General features: G+C 38.5%; 1 protein-coding gene across 2 annotated transcripts in view; it reads left to right on the forward strand.

Moving 5' to 3' along the window:
* Positions 1-23,341, forward strand: part of LOC136569946 (ubiquitin-conjugating enzyme E2 E2) — a 201,348-nt gene that overhangs the window by 166,229 nt on the left and 11,778 nt on the right. For both annotated transcript variants that reach the window (XM_066570438.1, XM_066570353.1), the window contains exon 5: positions 12,173-12,320. In XM_066570438.1, the coding sequence (XP_066426535.1) occupies positions 12,173-12,320 (148 nt within the window). The remainder of the gene's footprint in view (positions 1-12,172; positions 12,321-23,341) is intronic.

A 23,341-nucleotide genomic window follows, 5' to 3' on the forward strand; every position in this document is an offset into this window, starting at 1 on the left:
CTCCTTCAGTTTGTTAAAGTTCTGGGCATGCTGAGCTGGGTCAGTTCTGTTCTGTTCTTCCCCCATCCTGTTTTTCCTGCCTCCCCCCAGTCCAGCCCACTGTCTGGACAAGGTGTTTTAACAAGCCCTATTTATTTACTTCTTTCTTGGGCTTGATCTGTTTGTGCTAGCTGCCATGCAAGGGTTACATTCAGTCCCCCCAAAAAGTTAAAATTATAATTTTTGGGGGATAAAATGGCTTTATGGCATATAAAATAGAGCTTGAAGTTCTCTCAGAGAGGTAATACATAAGAACTAGCTCTGAAAGACAAGTTACAGGGAGGTCTTTTATCATTCTCTCTGTTGAATCTGTTGAGTCTTGAGGCAGTGTATGCAACAGACACCCTTTTAAAATAGAAGTTGATGGTCCAGTTTGCTATTTCACCACAAGGTAAAGTCTTTTTCAATCTGCACTCAGTTGTGCTCAGCAACTGTGTTATTTTGAGATATGAGTAATGCAGCTGTGCATTGCTTATTAATGAAATGTCAAGCAAAGAGGTGGTTCTTGTCCTGCTTCCTAATAGATTTGATTGTCTGCCTTTATCTTGATGCCAGTTGTCACTGTAAGAAATGTGTGCGTCTAAATCATACGAAAATGCACTGCTTGATAAAGGAGAAGAGAATTGATGATGCCATATTGTCTTAGTAAACAGCCAGTTTTATGTTGAGGGGAATTGTCATCTGTAAGAAAGTAATTTGTGTGTGTGCACAGGGGACTAATGTCAGATATAAACTGTGACATAAGCATGTGTTGAACACTTGGATTCTTACTCTATTCACTTCAGCCACAGTTCTAAATGACCCCCCTCTTTTCAGTCCTGCTGTATGACCTCGCAAACTGTTGCTATTTCATTACACCTATTTTCCAGACCTTATGAAACTCATTCATAGGTAAAATAGTTAGGGAAATCCCTTTAATTGAGCAGTATGAGAAGACCACTGCTTATCATAAGGTAGCTGCCTGTCAGCACTGCTGGGAAAGGGTAGTTAAATATGTTCTCCCTGAGCTGATCTCTAGCAAAAGAAAGGTATTGAGTATATGGAAAGTAATGCATGGCCTCGTGGTACGGTGCTATCTGTGCGCTGGCATCTCTTCTACTTCTCCAGAAGATTTGTGATATTTTGTGCTGTTTTCAGAATCATGGATTATAGGGTTATGGGCATAGATTATTTTAGATTTCTTTGTAGTTATATTCTAATTTTTTTCAAACTCCTTATGGCTCTATCATCTTAAAAAACCTAGGGATAAAGTACAAGACTGTGAAATGTACTGAGAAAGACATAAAATGTATCCTGAGTGTTGGCAAGATTACTTCCCTGTAAGAACATAGCAGAAAGGGTCTAATTCACATTTTTCACCATGATTGAATTCATAAATTACTCCTGAGATTTCTGTGGGCCATTTTCGTCCCTCATTCACTATGAAGTAAGGAAATATTTAAATAAGTACTGTCAAAATTGATCTTCCAAAAATGTGACCACAAAAAACCTGCGAAGAAACAGAAACTGTGTTTCCCAGATGCAATTACTTGACCCAGCCTAGGGTTCCAAAGGCAAATTCCCATGTCACATAACATATTCACTGTTAAGGGGCCTAATCCACAGTGTGTTAAAATCTGCAGAAAGATCCTTTTTCCTTGTCTCTTCTCAGATGTTGTGCACTCCATTATCACATCCATACATATGTATGTCACACATGGATCTTGAGGAGGGTAAAATAATTTTTTAGTAAGATAAATGCATTGAAAATTTATTTTGGATATGTGTCTTTTATTTTTATTACCATCATTAAAATATATTTGTGTAAACACTGTTCAGTTTGTCTTACACAAAGTTCTTGATATTTTTTGAGGGATCCAGATTGCTTCTATAAACACTGTTGATGCCTGATCCGATCGCTGGGTACCCTGTTGCATGTTGGTAAACATTAATTAGAGACCACATTTGTACAAGTAAAGATGTTCTATATTTTGGCTTTTCTTTTTAACAAATGTACAAAGTAATTTTCATTTGCTCTTCCAGATAGTTAATCTGCTTCTCTACTTTCCCTTTATCACATAAAAGAATCACTCTTTCATTCAGGTTTTGTTTAACAAAGAAAAAGTATCTATACAAGTTTTCACTTTTAGGTATTTCTTCAGTTTTTGTGGCCTCCAACATTCTTAAGATTTTCAAGTTTTATCTCCATTTTCCGCATTAATTTTCCTGTGTGATCCAGTTCACATTTCAGGTTTTGTATAGCAACATGTCACTGTCATCAGGTTTCCCTTCCGGTCTGCCCCAACAAGTCTTTCCCCTATGGATCCATAGTTTTCATTTTGTCTGTCCTTGCCTGTCAGTGTTTTTCCAAAGTTAAACCATAGTCATAGAATCATATTAAGTTACTCTTTACCATCACAGAAGAAACCATGTGGTAAGATGGAGTATAGTTTGCTCTCACACTGTTAATTTCTTCCCCTTTGAAGTCAGTCTGTTTCAGTATTTCAGCTTTGTCACATGCCTTGAAACTGGACTCCAAATTTTTTGAGCCAGAGGTCACTGACCTTTTCAGCTCTGCTTTCCTTATAAATCAGTGGCATTTGGCTTCACTCACAACTGCAGCACACTCATGCAGAGGAAGGAGTTGTTCTTTCCCAAAAAAGTTTACCTCTTTCTGACCAATGCAGCTGATAGGAGTGATGGAGGGCCAGCCCAGCCTAACTCTGATTTAGCTCTACAACCAGAAAACAAGATCCTTAGAACAGTTTATCTGAGAACTAGCAAATTAGCTTTGGCTTTCTGGGAGGCTCTAATCAATTAAAAATATTTCCTTGCCTCTGCTGTGAGGAAGCTGCTGTAGCACTGCAGAAATGAGCTGAGCACTCGTTGGCTGAGTCAGCAAGGAAGCGGGCGGGCTGCACGATCACCGCTCTCCTCTCGGCTGCATCCTCAGTGTCACATTGGTTTTATGAGATGCCAGAGTGAAGGGAGGTATGGAACACACAAAGTGAGGCATAGATGTGGTGATGAGCTCACTTTCTGCCAAAGGCCAGATGCTGCCGAGGCTTCAATTTCGGTCACAAGGTGAGGTTTCACTTCAGCCCAAAAATACAGCATGTAGCAGAAGGGACTGAAAAATAGACAAAGCTGTGCCCTGTTCAGAGTAGAAATGAATAAAAATGCTTAGATGACCTGCCAGGGAAATAACCTTACATTTTTTCAGTGGCTTAATGACCCCCTCAACCTTTTTTAGAAATACCTTTGAGATTTCTTTTTCCTGCCAACTATCTTCCTTTCATCCTTAATGGATTCAGACAGTTCACCCCTTGGCTTTAACAGAGGAAAGGTCTCTCTCTCTGTATCCCATTCAATACCCCAAAGCTCCTTCTTTGGGGTATTGAATTATTGAATGGGATCTAGCCTTGCATAGATGTCTCTTGTGGGAGGACGTGTGTTTGTATCTGTGGGTGTACATGTATGATTATATGTCCATGTGTATTTGAGTAGGAGGTATCATATATTTTAGCCTGGTCTGACAGAAATAATTTCACCACAATTTCTCCCCTCAGTCCACATAAGAAAACAGTGAATTCCCCCAGTATGCAAGGTTTTGATCTGAGATCCTTTGCAATTTAGCCACCAGTACAAACACTGCAGCTTTAGGTACACTACACAACTGAAGGAAAGGCAATAATTTCATTGTCCCGCATACTGTCCCTCTGGAGCAGGAAGCTTTGACAAATCAGGAAGCCATACCAGTCTTTTGTACAGGTGTTTGTAGAAAAATGAATGCTCTTCAAGAGAACTTTCCTCCCAGGAATTGTCACTGCAATGGAGTCTGCTCTTTCCTCAAGAATAATCTTTATTAATTACTTCTACTCTCATATTTGACTATGTTCAGTCTATTACAGTGTCAATTCAATTTAGCTGTGGCTGATACAATATAGATGTCTCTATCATTATCCTAGTATTCTGATAGCTGTATTTTTGGATTTGAGTGATTTATAGAATCTCTTAATCCCAATTCTACAATTAATCTTGCTAGGGACTTTAATCTCAGCTGACTGAAAAATGGCTCATAGGACTTGAAAGCTGCAATATGCTAAATGACCTCTAAATCAAAATTAAAATAACAGAAAACTCTGTTTTCTGTTAAGTCCTATGTAATTCTCCTATGTAAGTCTCATATGCCTAACTAACTGAAAAACTATTCTCAGCACTTGAAAGCCTAGATGGTTTAAATCAGCTGTTGGACTACAAGGGAGGCCCTTTTCCTTTTTAAATATAATGCACAATGTCTATAGAGTCTGATCTTAATGGCAATATTAAACATCTCTTCAGGTTTTTTAATACATAATTGTAATATAGCACTAAATATCCTTTTGTGGAATTCTTCTTCTGTGGTAGACGCTTTCAACCTATTTTGTAAGTTCAGCTTCATGTCTGAGGGGGCAATACTTTTTGTTCCTGGCTTCTATTCTACATGTTCATACTTTTTTTATATGTGATTGGCTGTTAAGGACACTTTTATCTGCAGTGTAATAGAAAAACAGTGCTTACAAGGGTAGATGCAAAAAAATAAACGTTCCTTGGTATTTCTAACCTATGTTGTTAAAATGAACCTTACTAGGTAGACATGCACTCTAAATTGCATTTATCACTACTAACACAATTTACACTCAAAGCTCTAAAACTCCTTAAGTACAAGCCCATTTGACTGATCCCTTTCTACCATCTCTGGAACCCTGATGCAGGCAGGGTTTCATTGAGCCTCCTCTAGCCCCCCTTCCCAGATATTGCCATCATAAGGGCAGCCTTCAGACGCAATGCGCTCCTGTCAACCTTATCCTTTACATTCATTTGCCTCATCATACTTCTCTCATAGCCTCTGTCACATCCTATTAGCTCTCAGTGCCGTGCTGTGCTGCTCACAGCTCTTTTCAGCTGCCTCCTGCCCTCCCCATCCTCCTCCTCGTGGTGACGGTGTGGCGTGTTCCCACAGCACTGCCTCCCGCGGCCCCTTGGCTGTGCCTCCGCGCTCCCTTGTTCTCCTTGCCCAGCCTTTCCATTTGCATCTTCTCGCTGAGAGCAGCCTGGGAATCCTTCATCCATGACAATAAATGGAGTTGGCAGGTTTTCCCAGCAAGTGAAGTCTTTGGGTGTTTGCAAGCAGAAATCAGATGCAGGGGAGTCTTTGAGAGGGAGAAATGGACAACCTACCAGCAGCAAGGCCATTGTCAGAGGCAGCAGGATCAGCCCCAATCCTGCCCTTCTCAGAACAGCTCTTTCCAGGAGTGTGAGCGGCAGAGTGCAGTTCCCATGCTCGCGCCACCTGCAGTGAAACAGTTTGTTCCACAGATCACATCCCTGGGATGCTCCAGCCCTGGAAGTGTTGAAGGCCACGGTGGATGGAACTTAGAGCAGCCTGGTCTAGGGGGAGGTGTCCCTGCCCATGGCAGAGGGGTTGACACGGGATGATCTTCAAGGTCCCTTCCAACCCAAACAATTGTGTGAGTCTGTGATGTCTTCAGGTGGTGCTGAACCAGCATGCAGTAGTACTGGGCTCTGGACAGCTCAAACCCAGGTGGCAGTTTAAGAAAGTGTAATGTCTCCCAAAATGACAGAATGAGAGTTTTAAAGTGGAGGACATAGATGTGAGCAGAAATATGTTAGACTGAGGAATCAATAATGATATTTCATTGTCATTAAATGCAAAATATGTATTTGATAAGGCAACACCATGGAAATCTCTGAGATTTCCTTTCAATTCATTTATCTGATAATTCTTCTAGTAATTGGTAAATTGAATTGCCAATGATTCTTCTAATGAATAGCCTCCTTATTCACTTTGTTTACAATACACTAATTTATATCAGTAGTTCCTATTGATTTATTTAATCTTGATGCAAACAGCTCTATCTAACTAAACTCCTCCTGTTTTCCTTACCAAGGCTTAGGTGGTTTATCATTTCTTCCAATTTCCTGTGAATACCCAGTACACAAAGCTCTTTAAGAGGGCCTGTAGAGGCATTGTATGGGGAATATCTTCTGCCTCACAGCATTGGTTTTCATATTGTTTGTCAAATATATTTTCAGAAGACAATTTGTCTGTTGGAAATTTCAGAAGCTACATAATTCGGCTGTATCAAGCATGTTTACTACTGCATAAAATCCATGTGATCTAAAAACACATAATATGTCAATGTTGTTCCTTGTCCTCTTTTACACACACACAGATAAATATACACAGATGTGAGAGAAAGATTTTTACACACATTACTATAAAATGAGAGCAGATTGATCAGGACAAAAAACAAAAAGTTTTGAAGTCAGTCTGCCTAGGACTTCTCATGTATGGAATACCTAAATACCCATAGGCTGTTGGAATTGGGTGAGGAAGAAGAGGCCCCTGTTTCTTAGAATAAAATCTAGGAATAAAGTCTCATGCCTGGAGCACCATGCAGGAGCACTGTGGTGAGCTGAGAGACGTGTTCACGTAAGACAGTACAGCCTGCATGCTTTGAACTTCAAAAGGGAGATTTTATTTTATAAGAGTTAAATGGTCAGTAAATCTTAAAAAAAGTCACTCTCTTATAAAAGAACTTTTTTGCTGACTTTCCATAAGGAACTGCTAATTGTAAGAAAGATTATGCTGATTATATGAAAATCATTTTATAAAAACTCACAGTGACTTTGTCAGAGAAAGCTTTTGATGCTTGGCAAATTACCATCTTGTTTCTATTCTGAACATCCCTAACCCAAACAGTAATCCATTTCCCTTGTCCTCTCCTTCTCTTCCTTTGTTTTCAGAAAACTTTGTACTGTTTAGGACTTTTTTTTCTCTCTCTTGGATACATCAAAGATTACCAAGGTCCCTTTTTACTTATCCTGCTGTTAAATCTGTGTGCATAATGAGTGCATTTATATAATATAGTTTATTGCTGTTGTGCTTATTCAATTTTTTTCCCCTGAAACACTGTTCAATGAGACAGTGTGAGTAGTTACTCAGCTTCATAATTACAATGAATATAATGAATAATTACATTGCATACTGATTCATTTTCAGTAATATTAAAGGTGAACTCATGTGGATGCTATTATATCCATTTAAATTATTACCACTTTTGGCTACTAATGTCTTTCATGGTGCATTTTGCCAAAGAAGCACAGCACAGTTTGCATATCAGACTTCTCTGTAGGTCAAGCAAACGTAGTTACAGTTCATTATTTCCTGCTAATGCAGATACCATGTATTTTCCTTCAATAAAATTATTTATATCTGTTTTTTACTAAGTAAAATTAGATGTAATCAAGTGTTTTGAGAACTAGATGAAGTTCATTTCTTGCTGTAAACTTAAAATGTACTCTTAAGTAGTGAACATCATATGGCCAGTCATTTTTTGTACACTCTTTGTGATGAATCATTAAGTATCTCAACAATTGTTCATGTGCATGCTATAGATATGTACTAACAAACTGGAAATAATCCACCCTGTCTTAGAAAGGCAGCTTCAGTGCTCATAGATAAATGAAGTGCACTCTGTAAGAAATTAAAGAGTGCTAATTAATATAAAGGTTATTGCATGAATGTTGTGTCATTCAGAGCTATATACACTTTTCATTTAGATTGTTTTATTTTTCTCATATGACTGAAGAGTGTAGACCTGATCTTGTTTTTATTTTCTCTGAGTGGACAAATGTATTGCTTATAAAGTCTGACAAACTGAGATGGCAACAACTTACTCTCTCCTGAGCTCTATGAACATCATCATAAATGGCATCATATTTTATATATATATATATATATATATATATATATATAAAACCTTTTCTGTATGCAGTACAACTTCTTCCACTTCAGGTAGTGCCACTGCAGTTTTATTAAAGCAGAACTCCTGGGGAATATTTGAGGAAGACAGAAATTTCATCTCAAGCAGGCATGCAAGATTCCATCCTTGTAAGAAATGAAAGTTCTTGAAAGGAGCTTCCCAAAATCACAGGAATGAGAGCCCTGGGAATCTCAACTCTGCTTCCAGTGTTAGCTGAGCAAAAGGAGGTTGTTTTTGTTTATTTTCAGGCTGGCTCTGGGAATTTTTCTTGTCTCCCTACACAGTCACCAGGCTCCAGTGACTGAGAAGCAGGAGGTGAGGGTTTGAACCCAAACAGGCTGATGAAAGCAAATCCTGAGGGTACACTGTGAGCCCTTGCATGTAATTTGTAAAACTAGGGAATCATTTCTTCTTCCTGATATGTTTTTGAAGAAGATTGCAACTGAATTCAGTGAAGTCTGAAAGTGTGTGAGATGGTGTACCAGGCACCATAGTGACTGTTGTGTTTAGACCTCTGTGCAAAAGAAAGATATTAAGTTATTTTAAGACTAGATAATGCTGGGAAAATGGTCTTCAAAATCACTCTGAGATGCTGAAATTACTTATCTTGCCTTCAACTAGTTGCCTCCAATCACTCAACTGAAATCTATCTTAGTTTCCTCTTCCCAGGTTTTATTAACAGTCTTTTTTCAGTCCTAAAACCTACTCAGTGAACAGCCAGACATAGCTTTGCATGTTTGGCATTCAGCAGTAAATGACAGATGAGTTTATTATTGTTTACTTCAACACTGATTGAATAAAATTTGATTGAAAATAAATTCCTTATCATTACCTTTTGGAAGTTTGTTTGTAGTGCTCACAGTTTTCAGAAGGTAGTCCCATTTTTCCCTATTTCCCGTAATTTGCATTTTCCTGACCTATACTTTTATTCAACAAAAATTAGGTATGCTTTTTAAATTCCAGAATGAAAGAGAATAAATCCATAGAGAACACTTATGGTTCAAGTAAATCCATAAATTTCTCCTCTACCATTTAATTGTCTGAAGGTGACTTTGCCTGCACACCCACACAGTCCTTAGAGCCCTTAGAGGTTGTTTAGGTGTTTTCATTAGGGGATAAATGGAGTTAGAGTCCAGCATTTAAAGGAAACATTTAAGTGACATCAAAGGTAGAAATATGACCATAATAAAGAAAATGCAGTTCCCCTGGAAAGGTATTAACACATGGTAGAATAGGAGGACCCTGCATAACCTTATAAAGTAGGTATGGTAAGCACAACATGCAGAAAGTTACATCTCAGCACTTCCCACATTATCAGCAATTTGAGGCAATACATGGATGAGGAAAGCAATGTGTCATCCCATTCGTACTCTGCTGCCTCGAGGTGAGAACTCTGTTACCTGCCACCTTCAGGCCACAGTTTCCAGCATATTAAGGCTGTCATTAATACAGCTTCTTCTGCAATTCTAAACACTGTGATTATTTTCATTACTTAATTGAATTGATTTTTCAGTATTAAAATTAATTAATAAAATATAACATATTGTCATTATAAAATAACTAATACGTTGATTATTTAAATATTTAAATGCCTGCCTGTCTTAGGTGACATTGGTGACCTTGTCAGTGCTAAGCAGCAAGCCTTATCTTGCCTTTCTCAATCTCACAGGTTTAATATGTACTCATAGTGAAAAAATGCTATATTTCGGGTCTAAGCATTTTCTAAAAACAGCCTTCCAACTGCAAACAGGTGAAGTCTCATGTACAAATATCCACCGGGTGATGGCAATGGAGTGTTGAACAGCTCATGAATGACATGAACTACCTCCATTCATCTCAGTGGCTCTGAATCCTGCCAAATTCCCAGTGTCCTTGTTTCAGTGCTTCAGAAGCAGCTGAGGCAGGGGAACAAACGTGTGGCAGTGTCTGTCCTCTCTGCCGGAGGCAAAACACACTTAAAATACACGCTCAAATCGATGACCTTCTCTGAAGCAGGTTGCAAGCTCAGACTGACCTGTCTATAAATATTTTAGAGGGTATAATTTAATCTGTGCAGTAGATTCAGTGCTTCCCCCACATTCAGTGAGACCACACATATCTTATTACTCAGTATATTTAGATGCCACTGAATGAAGTCCTCAAATTTTTCATTGTGGAAGTATAGGGAAGCACCTTAGTTGAGGTAAAATACTTAAAACATAGGCTTTATTCCAATGGTGTACTGAAAAGTTAGCATACAATACTTAAAATTAAGCAGGTGTTTTTACTGAGTCCTGGGACATCCTGCTAGGGAGCAGTCACTGATTCACTTCTAAGTGGAGTATAAGAGTTCCTGGAGTTAATCTACCTAGGGAATAAATGAGTACCTGCAATTCCTAGGATGGTCCTCCACACTATCTCCCTTTCTGGGCACTTTGTGTAAAGTAGTTAATGGCTTTTGAGCATTAGTAACCTTCCTTGTTCAAAATAGCTTCCCTTTGTACACAGACATTTAATTTTATCACCAAATTATAATTATTTAAATAAATAACATTTTGATCTCACAGAAGACTTCCCTCCAAATGCTGAATGTGCTTAGGCTTCTAATGAGGGGGAGAAAATAGATCATCTGGCTAAAGCATTTGGATTAATTGAGATGATTGCACCAGAAATATTTTAAATTCTCAGAGAAGTCCCAGAAGTGAAGCACTTAGGCTGGAAAACAATAAGCAAAACTGCAAGTGAACAGGAAACATGAAAGAACCTATAAATATGTAGGGTATGGAGTAGCAAACTGTCGAATTATCCAATTAATTATCAATACCTTTAAATATAGAAGCATCTAAAAACTGATGAACTTGCTTAGTAGGGTTCTTTGGTGCAGAACTCACTGGTGCATGACAATGGGCTCCAAAGCATTTTTCCAGATCTATGTGGAAAAGTACTTATGAGAAAAAGTATTTATTGTTGAATGCAATGTTTTAATACCATAAATCTACTATCTTTTCTTTCCATTATTTTGTCCAAGCTTCTTGATTTAATACAAAGGGGCAGAATTTTTCAGTGTGCTAGAGAATGATTTCTGTAGTTTTTTTTTAATAGAAGTAAACCGGGTACTGTATTATTTCACTTGTATTCTCTCTTCTGCTTGCTGAGTGGCCTGATAATCCCTCTCAGATCACTGAGATCTCTGATATTGAAGAAAATCAGAAGAGCAGCCTGCCTGTCACCAGTTTGCATTACTCTCCAGACAGGGATTTATCTGTGGAAGGGCAGGGATGGGTTTGTAGGCACTCCCACTTACATTAGCACTGTCCCAGAGGAGGGAAGAGCACAGCTTCCCTGAGTCAGGGAATGCTTTGCCTGCTGTTGTCTCCTGCCTGCCCAGCCCCTCTCCTGGCAGGGCTGTTGCTGGTGAGGTAGATGTCTGAAGTCCTACATCTTAATTTTAGATTTTTGGAACATGTCATTGAAACCACCTGGGTGTGACTTGTTATTTGCGTAGAACTGATGGAGAAATTAGTCCTTGATGACCTCCTGTGGTTTTTTTCACATTTTCCCTTCTTATCCAGTAGCCCCAGTATTCATTCTGAGCTATGAAGTCAACGTTTCTAGCTGAGCTTCTTTTAAAATAAAAAGCCTGTGTCTTCACCTTGAAAAAAGAGGACATTATTCTGGGCTAAAATAATTTCCTTGGTTTGTTACCTATGGGATCACCTGGAAGACCATATAAAATAGATACAGAAATCATCAAAATAAACTACTAAAAAAAACCCCAAATGTGTTTGTAAACAATTCTACTGATAAAAATGTAACCTAAAATTTGGAAATAAAAGCATTTTATTTGAGCAACAGCCTTTCTTCAAAATATTTCACTTCAATTTTTTCAGGAGTCACTGCTGTGATGCCTCTGCTCTTTTTACAGCTTAATCTATTGTGTCAAATGATGAACAGATGAAGACAGTAAAAGAATCTGTCTTGTTCTGACTTCCTTCAAAGTGTGAAAGAGCTGTGGACCTGAGTTATGAACATTGTCCAGATTAGGGGCTGGAATTGTTGGGGGGTTTCTTTGCCATATACAAAATAATGAGATTGATAAGACCAAGGCAGGAGGAAGCTCTGGAAATGCATCCTATTCTCAGCCTGCACAAACCAGTTTCACTGCTGGTCACAGCTGTAAGAGGCAGAGTTTATTTCCTTTATTTTGTCTTGCCCAGTCTCCAACCATCAGTAGCAGAGTAGCAGCCTGGAAAGCAGGATGTTTGTTCCTATGGTTTTTCAGTGTTTAATAATTGTGCAATTACTGGCTTGAACACTGTTGTACTGAGACACACTGCCCTTTCCAGGTAACCTTCCGGACAAGGATCTACCACTGCAACATTAACAGCCAAGGCGTCATCTGCCTGGACATTTTAAAGGACAACTGGAGTCCAGCGTTAACCATTTCTAAAGTTCTCCTCTCCATCTGCTCCCTCCTCACAGACTGTAACCCCGGTAAGATGAATTAACTTTCATATCCTCATTCATTTGTCATTCACATTTGGTCAGCTCGGTAATATCTGGTTAGTGCTCTGGTTTACTGGTACCTACTGAAAAAAAACCACAAAAATGTAAATTTTAGATGCTATTCATATAAATAATATAAAAAGAAAGCAGAATTTCAGAAGCTCAAGTGCAGTTTTAGTACTGGAGGAAAAAAAAATTTAATTCAGAAAGTTTGATCAGTAGAAAATACCTTAGTATGTATAATTTGGATATTACAACCAGGATATTACCACCAAGAAATATTAATGAGTTAATAAATATTGAAAAGGAAAGCTTTCATTTAAATATGCTGATAATGTGGTCTCTGAAAAGAGTATTAATAGCACAGACAATGATAGATGCCTAATGCAGACTCTACAAATAATGAAAATTAGTTTAAATGAGGTTTATTCAATATCTTGGACAGCCAGCATGAGTATTCAAAGCAAGCTGTCATTCTTATTAACTAGCATAGCACTTAACCTCTCCCCTCAGCTCTTTTAGATTTGTTTTATGCCATTGACCACTAGGTCTGTAATTTCCACTTTCTCTTACCCTATTTACAAACACATAATTCTGACTGTAGCCTTGGAAAACCATAATATATAGAAATTACTAAAGAATCATTGAAGAAAAATTATGTGATCTGTTTATATGTCATGAGGGTTGTTGCTGGTTTGTTTTTTATTAAACACTTCAATATTATTTTTAATTTGCCCTAAAGGGGCAAATTAAAAAAGGTCTAAAAATTGCTTTGAAAGGGGCAGAACGTGAGATTCTGGCATAATCAGGGGCTGAATAAAAAGCTGTAATAGAGTATTGAAATATTTCAAAACTTAAAATAAGGTGAGAACAAGCAAAGATGTGATTGACTGCTTTTATTTTCATGTGGGTTTGTTTCTGTATAGAACATTGAAACCTGTGGTGTTCCTTTCAGCTGGGAGGTGGAGTGATAGAGTGTTACCATTTTAGGCACATTTATTTCAGGTGGATTGAATGCTCTCCGCTAACGTCTCTGAAAGATTGATTTCTGTTAGTGTTTGGCCAAAAATATGCAGAAGTGTCTGTGGGTAGTCAGGCAGATAGATGACAGAAGTTACAACAACCAAATTAATATTTGCTCATGTGTCTTAGAGACCAGCTAAAGAGCTAGAGACACTGCAAAGCTGTGTAGAGATTGAGAAATGGGCAGTGGATGCGTGCTCTCCCGTAGGAATACAGATACTCTCTTTGGAGGGATACAGTCATCTTTAAAGCTGGACAGTTTCCAGCAGTGATTTGAAATTTAGAAATTCACTACTTATTCCTTCTTAATCTTAAATCCTTACAGACGCTGTCAAACAACAGTTTTAGCATATCAAGTGTGTAAGAGGAATACTGAAAACAGTTATCCATACTGTATTACCATGTAGAGCAAGTTAACACACAAAAAATGGGAAGTTCTTCCATTTAGCCTCTTTCAGTTAGCAGCCATAGGCATTGTCTTGACCACAGTAAATAAAGCAATTTTATGACATTTCATTTTCAAATCTTCTCTTTAATTATGAAGTAGTTTTGGATTTTTTCACTGCTTCGTGGTAAAATTTTCCCCCTTTTTTGATGATTTAGCACAATTTCTTAATTTGAATCCCAGTCTCACAAGGCACTGGTGGCACATATTTTTGAAGTGCTGAGTCATTTTCGCCTTCCTTGGTAATTGCCTGTTTTGTGTTAGATATTCTTTTATTTAAAAGTAAACTTTGAATGTTAGTGATGGACAACAGAAGGCTTGCAGAAATTTACAAGTCCTTACTTTTCATCATATTGCCTAATATGATTTTTTCATATATCTTATCATTAAAAAAATATTGGTCACCATCAGATGGATGGATGGATGGATGGATGGATGGATGGATGGATGGATGGAAAGATATGTCGCTGATACATATGCCGTTGAAGTATATCACATATATACACATAAGTAGCTGCAGAAACATGCATATATATTTTTTACAGCTCGGAGTAATTTTCTAATCCCTCAGTCCCCTCTTCATCTAACTAGTCTGCCCTTTTCTAAAGGCAGAAACACAACAGGGGTCTCGATTTGATAAGCAACTTTGAACTCTTTTTTTTCCACCATTCATCAGCCAGAAGCAGATCAGGTCAAATGGAAAGGCAACATTGAATCTCCCACAAACATAAACAAGCAGGATGGGCGAGTCTTCCACCCTGGCCTCGCAAACGAAGAATCAAGTATCAGTTACCCCCTACTCTTACATTTATGCAAATCTTCATTAGAACAACAAATAGGAGTAAGAATGGCAGCTAATTTAGCCTCAGTCATACACAGTGATTAAGCGGCGCTGAAGCACAGCTGCAGCTTCATTGGCAAGCGCTGCTATTCTTCTCCAGCAGGCTGAGCAAATGAAAAGAGGTATTTGCTCCTGCCGCTCCTGTCATTCACACAGTAATCTACAAAAGCCACGGAGAGAGTCTCTTCCCTCCCTGGTTATACATCACCGCCCTTTGTTCCCTATCACTGCAGGCAGGAGCAAGTTTGTCCTTTTTAAACACCTAATACAATCCTTTACTCATAAGCTGTCTCAAACCCTTCAGTCCTGATTATTATTAATTGTCTCTGTTTTGCTTGGCAGTATCAGCCACTAAACTGTGTTAATGAAAGGTCTGAATTTTGTAACAGCTGGCTGACTTTTCCATGGGGGGAAGGGGCGCTGTAGGGTTTGTGTATGACTGAACACATGTGCATTATCTGGGAGTGTGAGAGCCAAACGTATCAGAGGGATGGGAGAGATGGTGGGATGCACTAGCCCAGTCCAGGCATTAGTATTTTCCTTTGAGGTGGTACTGGAGGAGCAACACCCATGCCTTTCTACAAATCAGGGCTCCAGTCCTGTAAATACTTTGGCATGTGCATGAGCAACCCCACAAAACCTGATAGATACCTTCACCTGCATGAAACAGAGTGAGTGAATAAGTGAGTAAATGTTTATAGGCCCTACGCTTGAATATTGAAAATGCCTGCTTCCAGTGTTAGCTGCTAGGGCTGGCCTGTGTGGGCATTTAGTTACTGCAGAGTAACTCCATGTGTGGACACTCCCCACTTTGAAAATGTGTTAAGTTACAAAAACCTGTCTTGCTTGGACTAAAAGTCAACTACACTTTACGTGTTCAAGCAGAGCCTGGGGAAATTTCCACACTGCCTTAATCTGAAGAGCTTTCAAGTGCAGTGGCCATTGAGGTTTTGTGTTTTACTGAGTTTGAAGTGCTAAGCAAATTAATTATTTTTTATAGTTACAGAGCTGGTGATGCTGATCTGGGTTAGAATGTTTATTTTTCTCAGTTGACCATTGCCATCCTGGCCCTGCCAAACATTCTTGAGCCCCAGGAAAAATATCATTTGCATATGCTTCAGAGAAAGTAAATTGTAACACTGCAACACTTTTCTTTGCATGGCTTCCTTCTTCACATTCAAAATCTGAACTTGGCTGGCCTGATTATCCACGATGTCTGAACAGTTTTAACATCGAATCATGTCTGCTTAATAGCACCCAGCTAAGCCTTGATTAGAACATCAGAACAAAGCCTACCTCTCCCTTACACCAGCCTCTTCCTTTCTGGTGTCATCCTCTGGCTCTGGCTCCTTACCATTTTCCCCACGTGCAGGTTCCACGGTCAGTGATGATTTTATCCCTCAGTTGGCATTCTGGGAGCAAATGCTTTCCTGCTGCTCCTGGCCCTCTTCCCTGCAAGCTCCTGCGATGGGGATGTGCCAGGGGGTGCACACAGAGGAGGAGTGGCAGACTGAGATGTGGCCAGCCACAATATTGCTTTCCCACAAATATTAGGCTGAACATTTGGATGGCAGCTGTAGCCAGAGTAACGGCTGAAGGGCTCTACAGAACCTCACTTGCTTTGCTCTTAGAAACTTCTGCCTGATTCCTAACCTGAACTGACTCACAGGAATTTTATACCCACTTGTTTTTAAGCAAGTCTTGTCCTATACCTTAAGTGACCATTTTTCAGTTTTTCACTCTTGGTGTACTAATTAAGAACCATCCTCTTCCCTTGTTGTCTTTATTTGATGGACACTATCAGACCTGTGTCTATGAGCCTCTTTCTGTAAGAGAGGCTTTCTGTTCCCCTGCTCATCCTCACTGCACTCAACCCTCCTGAATGCTCCTGACTCTTGGAGTTCACTGGGGCATGAGGCACAGCTAGGCAGACTAACCTGCTCATCATCACCATCATCCAGGTGGAAATATTTACTGCTCCCTGTTGGATGTGCCTATCTCACTTGGCAGCCCCACTGAAGGTTATTTCTGTCTTAGCCCTGTCATTTTCACTGTTTGTCTGCTTTTACGCAATTGAGTGAAATGGTGGAGAAAGGAAAAAAGAGGAAAAGGAAAGAGGAAAAAGGAAAAAAAAGAAAGGAAGAGCAGAAGAAAGAAAAGGCTTTTGCTAGAAGGGGCGAAACATCTGCATTAACCTCTGGCAAAATATATGCTCAAAAAACTGCCTGCAGTACCCGCTTCACTGGGGTCAGCACTAGTCAAGTTGGTTGCTCTGCTCTCAGATGCTTCAGTGACATATTATCAGTGTAATGATGCTTGTCTGGTTACCTTTTAAACTCACCAGAAAGTGAGTTTAAAGTGAGGCAGTTTGTTTAGTGTTACCTGTAAAGTTTGCTGTGAACGTAGTTTGAAGCATGCATGTCCTCACAATAAATGTACTTGTGAGAGTAAATGAGTGGCTCTACATTACTTTAGACAAGTAGCACTACATTACTTCAGTGTGAGACCCATCAATTTTTATAGTAGTTGCAGTTTCACAGCATATCTGAAAAGTAGAGTATTTATGTTAAAAAATTCTGCAACGTACATTGTGGCTTTCAAATATATTGTACCCTGGTTACAAGTAGATGTGCTGTTTTTTACAAGTACTGCCATGAATCATGAATTTACTGGATGGTTTCATACTTTGTTAACCCACATGAAGTAATGTGGCTGTGCATTTTAATGACTTACATTTATCTAAGCATAGATAAGCAAAGTCAAAGATCCTAAGGTTATGGGGATCTTTATGTGTCTCACTAAGGGACACAAGACATGCTTTTAAGCTTTATTCATATGAGTCATCCTTACGTTTTGCCTTTATCTTCCCTAGAAATCTCTTGTTTTTATCACAGAGTAGGTATAACAGGCAATTTTGGATAACATGCTATTGTTCTTTTTCTGTTGCAATTACAAGTTATCCATGTGGTTTGGCATGATTTAGGTTTGCCAAAAGATATTAACACCCTTACATACACCTACATGAAGGTTCTGGTATTTAAGAAAATTTGGTGGTGGGATTCAGTTATTACATTATTCTTTTTCCCTTTTTTCTTTTTTCTTTTTTTTTCCCCTTTATCATTTTCCTAAGGGTGTGCAAGGTTCTGTACTCTTGTTGCTGAGGGGATAAAATCCCAGTTCTGTCATCTTTTGCAGAATAGGATTCAATAGTGTAATTTAATGCATATCTTTGATCCTCAATGGAATCTAAAACAGCACTTTGGAGAGTGATTTTTCAACATAATCTTAAAAGCCCTAAAAGCCTGAATGGTATTTGCCCTGCTACAAAGCTGCTGGAATTGCTGCTGTTACCAGAACCTCTGCAAAACACGAGTAGGTGGGGAGATTTAAGTCAGACAATGTGCAAGGGAAGGAACTGAATTAGTGCTTTCTCAGCCCATTTCCCTTTCAGACAGCAGTATACATTCTTGGAGGGAAGTTGGTGTCCTGCTGCAATGCCACTGCCCTGTCCCATAGCAGGTTTGCCTTCAGTAGCCATCCCAAATCCAGGTGTTAGAATTGCTCCAGCCAGGGTTCATATCTCCAATAGCAACATGGATAGATTTGCTGTCTAGAAAGCTTTGAGCACCTCCACATTTTGAGTTTGTTTTGCTGTTTGGGAAACTTAAGCTTCATCCGAATGTTTGTTCATAGCAATTCCTCAGTCTCTACAAATTTGCATAAGGTATTGACAGAAATACCTGGACTGCCCAATATACAATACAATACCCATGGAATTGTCTTCTGCACACCCCAGACAAAGGGGAGTAGGTTCACTTAAGCCCTCTCTGGAAAATGCATCTCCCACCAGGAGTTGAATTGAGGCTGCCAGTCTTTGATGCCCACTGACGCACTCCATGCTCCTGACACTGCTTTGGGCTGATCATCTCTGGCACAGGGGCACCAAGAGCCAGAATTGCCACAGCCACTTAAAAACCAAGTGTATGTCAATGCATCAGGTTCCACAGGAATAGCTCTGCTTCTTCAGCCAGCAAAGCCCCAGCCATACCAGCAAGCATTTTAAAACTCTAATAGATGTCCACTGTATCAATAAAAAAGATCTATTTTCAGAATTACTGTGATACTTGAAAATGCTTTCCCATCCAAAAAAAAAAGTTTAAAATAAATCCAAGGCAGCTTAATAAAGGAAAATGTAACATAGCTGTAATAATAAAATCTGTTCCATGCTGGAGCATTTGGCTCTGAGTGGGAATTTGGCTGACTTGTGGTCACAGCTCTGCTATTTGGCTTCCATGTTTCAACTTTAAAATAGCTACCCAGCCCTAGGTAATGAAGAACAGCTCTGTGCTCCTCACCACTCAGCAGCCTGGATGTATCTTCATTTCTCTCCATTATTCCATATATCTCAATCTAGCAGGAAGCATGTACCATGTTCCTCCTCATCTGGTGCCTCCCCATAGCAGAGGCTGCTTTCTGTCAGTGCTGCTTCACATCAGGTGTTCCTTCTGCAGTTTTATTAGACTTCCCAATTATCATTCCTTCTTTTCCCTTCACCCCCAGTTGTGAAGTGAATTTAGAAACTCTGGATGACAGCAAGTTCAAGGGATGAGCCATTTCTCATTCTCCTCATTCTTGTAACTTTTTTCTTAAAGACATAATCTGCATGTTTTGCTACTCTCAGAAACTGCTTCAGAATCCAATCTGAATTTTTTTCTTTTTCATTTAACATCTTATCAGCTTTGTTCAGTTTATCAGAAAGGACTCTTGGGCTTTCCTCCGCCCAAGTACATGCTGTTGTGGTTCTAGTGAAATTTTGTTTCCTTTTTGAACATTTTTGTCAAGACAAATGGAAGACAGGAAAACTATAAGTACTCCTTATAAACAATCATAAAAATTATAAATGCTCATCCTTAAATAATCCATATTTGAGGAGATTTGTCAAATGTGATGAATATTCTGGAAAATGACTGAAATACTTTTAAGTTGGTAAAACAATCTTAATTTGTCCCATTTTATGAGGCCGGCTAAGCCCTGCTACTTTGATTCTTTCCTGGCACCCACAGGCTACCAGGTGCAATGTCACAACACAGTACTATCAGACATACAACAAGACAATCTCATTTTCCCATATATCCTTTTTGTAAGCAGCAGAGGGTCATGTAAACAATGAAATTGCTCTGTTGTCTGAGATTATTTATATTCTTTAGCTTGGAGCTGTTTTTTTCCCTTTTCTTCAGAGTTTGTATACTGTACTCTGTCAGGAAGTGGGCAGGTTTCTGGGCTGTTTCAGCACAATGGAAAATGCTTTCTTTGTATCTGAAGCAGGAAAATATTCTATGCCATGTCACTCAAGCATGGCAACAAGTAACACAGAGTAAATGAAAGTTAAAGCAGCCAGGAGTCAGTTCTGGTTTGTTCTGCATTGCAACATAACCTTTCTGCTCCCTTTTACATTTCTGACATGGGTTGTCTCCAGATGAGATGAGCTTGCTCAGGAGGCTCTGGCTGAGCAAAGGCAAAGTGCAGTGTGGGGTTGCTCTGGTGCCTCAGTGCTGCTGGATGGGGAGCAGAGCAAATGGGTGTTTGGCATAAAGGCCATCCTAAGAAGTTGTCCTAAGAAGTTGTCCTAAGGGAGCATGAAAGGAAAATGCAGCATGAAACTGATGGAGTTTGTTCTGCTCTCAGTGAGTGCAGAATGACTTTGTCAAAGATGGGGTTGTCTTGAGAAAAACATGAGCAAAGAGATCCCATCAACTGTGACAAAGTTCTTTTTGCAAGAAAGTACTTGTGTATCTATAAATACTGTATGTTCCCCTCCCTGTTCTGCAGAACCTGCTACATAGGTAAATTTACATATTTGGACTGATCATATCACAGAATCTAGAGCTGATTTTTACAAATTTGTGGTAGCTCATCAGTGCTTTCTCTTTCTATTCCATTTAAAAGATATTGTGCTACACCACTTATGTTGTAGTGTGCATACAATACTAACTTCTATTCTATAGTTTGAATCGCTTACAGCTTCTCATATTCTGAGCTGAGCACACAGTACCAATATGTTAAAGGCATTTAGGCACCTAAAGCTGCTGGCTGACAGCTGGCAGGGTTTTCAGTACTTCCCATGGGATTTACACATCTGAAGTCTCACTAGGAACCTCTCAGCACTGCCAGGAAGAGACTTGCTATACATCTGATCTTTAAATATTTGCAGACACATACACCTATATATCTTCAACTCTGTGGACATGATCTATAAACATGGTATTAAACAGATGTAAATGCAAGAAATGCAGCAGCACGTTATGAAAATTGCATATAGATATGCATTGAAATAAATTAATTTCCTTTGCCATGAAAAGCTGATGAAACTGTTACAAGATTTGTTCTTATCAGTTGACTAAGTCCCCTCAACATGAACTCATAACTGTGGGGATTATTATAACAGCAGGGAAAACATTTGTGAACTGTCATCCCTTTAGTAGTTCTCAGGAAAATATGTCTTGGAATATCTCCTAATTATGTGTGCAGGGGGAGGAGGCTTGGATCAGGATTACTATTGATGTTGGCCTAAATCATTGCTCTTTTCAGTTGCACTTTGACAACACCTTATGGGTAGAAGACCATTATTTGTGAGCATAGAGGCTTTTAGTGTGTTTAGATTTAGGCTATTCAAAGCTCACAAGACTTCATTAAAAAGATTAACACAACTATAGAAGTAAGATTGTTTAGAAATACTTTGTTTTAAACCCCCCATTATGGTTTCAGAAGTCTACAGTGTGTTTATATAATTTTTTTTTCTGAAAAGTGTCTGGAAATATTTACATGAGAAAATTGGTGGGTTTATGTAATTTAGAAAGCAAATGGTAGAGATTAGTTTTAAAAATAAAATCTGGATTTTGTGGTATCCAAGGCATGATGCAGTCATTAGCTATAGCTCCAGATGCCAGTCACAGACACACTTACCCTGTTCCTTTTTTTTTTTTTTTTTTTGATGTGTCTGGAACTCTGCAAAGAATGATGAGTAGAAGGAGTACAGTCACTCTCTAGCAGAAGACCAGTGCTACTCACTGGGTCAGGTACATTGCCTGCAACTGCTCATCCCTCAGTGACTCAGAGACAAGTGTAACAATCCCTCAAAGCACTTTACTCACACAGTAATACACAGGAGAGGAAATTCCCTCTTAGCCACAGCTAACACATTATGTGCTGAAGCATGACCTTCATGCTTTTACAATAGTAGCACAGGTGCTGCATGGCTACCAAGTTTTCTAATTATTTTTGAGTTTCCTAAATCACCTTCTAGTATTCCTGCATTATACTTTTTGTGTGTGCTTATTAACAATTTGATGTTTGAAGTATCACTTTCTTTTAACTTTTGCTAAATATGTGTGGGGTTTTGTTTGTGTTCCTTTCTTGCCATGGAAAATATAAACAAGACCATTTTTTTTTTCTTTTTTTAAATCTTCTTTACCAAATTACCTGTCACATCTTGTTTTGTGGATTTTTTCCATCTTGAAGAAATCACCTTAGATTTCAACCATTCCTTAAATGGAAAAGCTTTGACCATGCTGTCAATGATTTCTTGTCCTTTTCAATAATGTTTCTGCTCCTAATTTGGTTTTGCTTAAGGAGATGTGAGAAAAATTGAACTTCAGACATAATAATACCTAACCATCAGTTTATTAAATGCCATCTGATTAAATCAGAGATTGACTAAAATCCAAATCAGTAAAGAAGCTTTGTACATCTGTGACAAGAAGTAAATGTAAAGGGATGTAACTGGCACTCATAAGAAAAAAGAGTCTTGTCAAAACACTTAACTGTTCCTAATTTTTATTATTCCTCAGAAAGGGTTTCTAGAACATCTAAAATACAGTCTTATCACAAAATGGAAGTAAAGCTGGAAAAATATACACCTGACTTTTGGGTTTGGTTTTATTTACATGAAACTTATAAAAGCTATATGATAAATAAACATACTGGACTTCTAAAAGTTGGTTGATTTCTGCTGAAGAAGTTTCTGCACAGCATTTCTTTAAGCTTAGGCTCAACCATCATTAAATTAAAAGTCCTTGGGAAAATGCATGAGTGATGGATGCTACAAATACAAAAGGTTACAATCCATTTTCTTTCCAATAAACATGTGTAATTTAAAATACTACCAGTGGAGGTTTCTTATGCCCATTAGCTCAGAGAGAAGACAGGTACTCTAGAGCATACACATAATAAATCTTTGTGTGACCCAAGACCAAAATAAGTCACAAACATTAAATGTTTAACAATGTGAAGTATTTAAATAAAGCTCTTCGTTATTTCTCATATATAAAATACATATTTCTAGCTTAATTTCAATGAGTTCCAAGGTAAAAAGTAAACTGCCTTTTAAAATATACTCTTTTATTTTACAGTCATTAAATGTTTTTTCTATGTTTCATGCAGGTTTTGTCTGCCAATACAGACATGCCTTTAATCACATGGGAATATTTTTTTTTAATGAAGTAGATACATCACTTGCAGGCTTAACCCATTCTACTGAATATATTTTTCTCACTAATATAACTATATATTTAAAGGAAAAATACATAAAACTAGAAAATCAATAAATTTAGACATCACATTCTAATTTCACAATACTTTAATCTAATATTCATTATTCCCAGTCAGTAAAAATAGCTCAAGTCTCAGATGGAGTAAACTGGC

Source organism: Molothrus aeneus, chromosome 1 (genome assembly GCF_037042795.1).
Source record: "Molothrus aeneus isolate 106 chromosome 1, BPBGC_Maene_1.0, whole genome shotgun sequence".
Classification (NCBI taxonomy): domain Eukaryota; kingdom Metazoa; phylum Chordata; class Aves; order Passeriformes; family Icteridae; genus Molothrus; species Molothrus aeneus.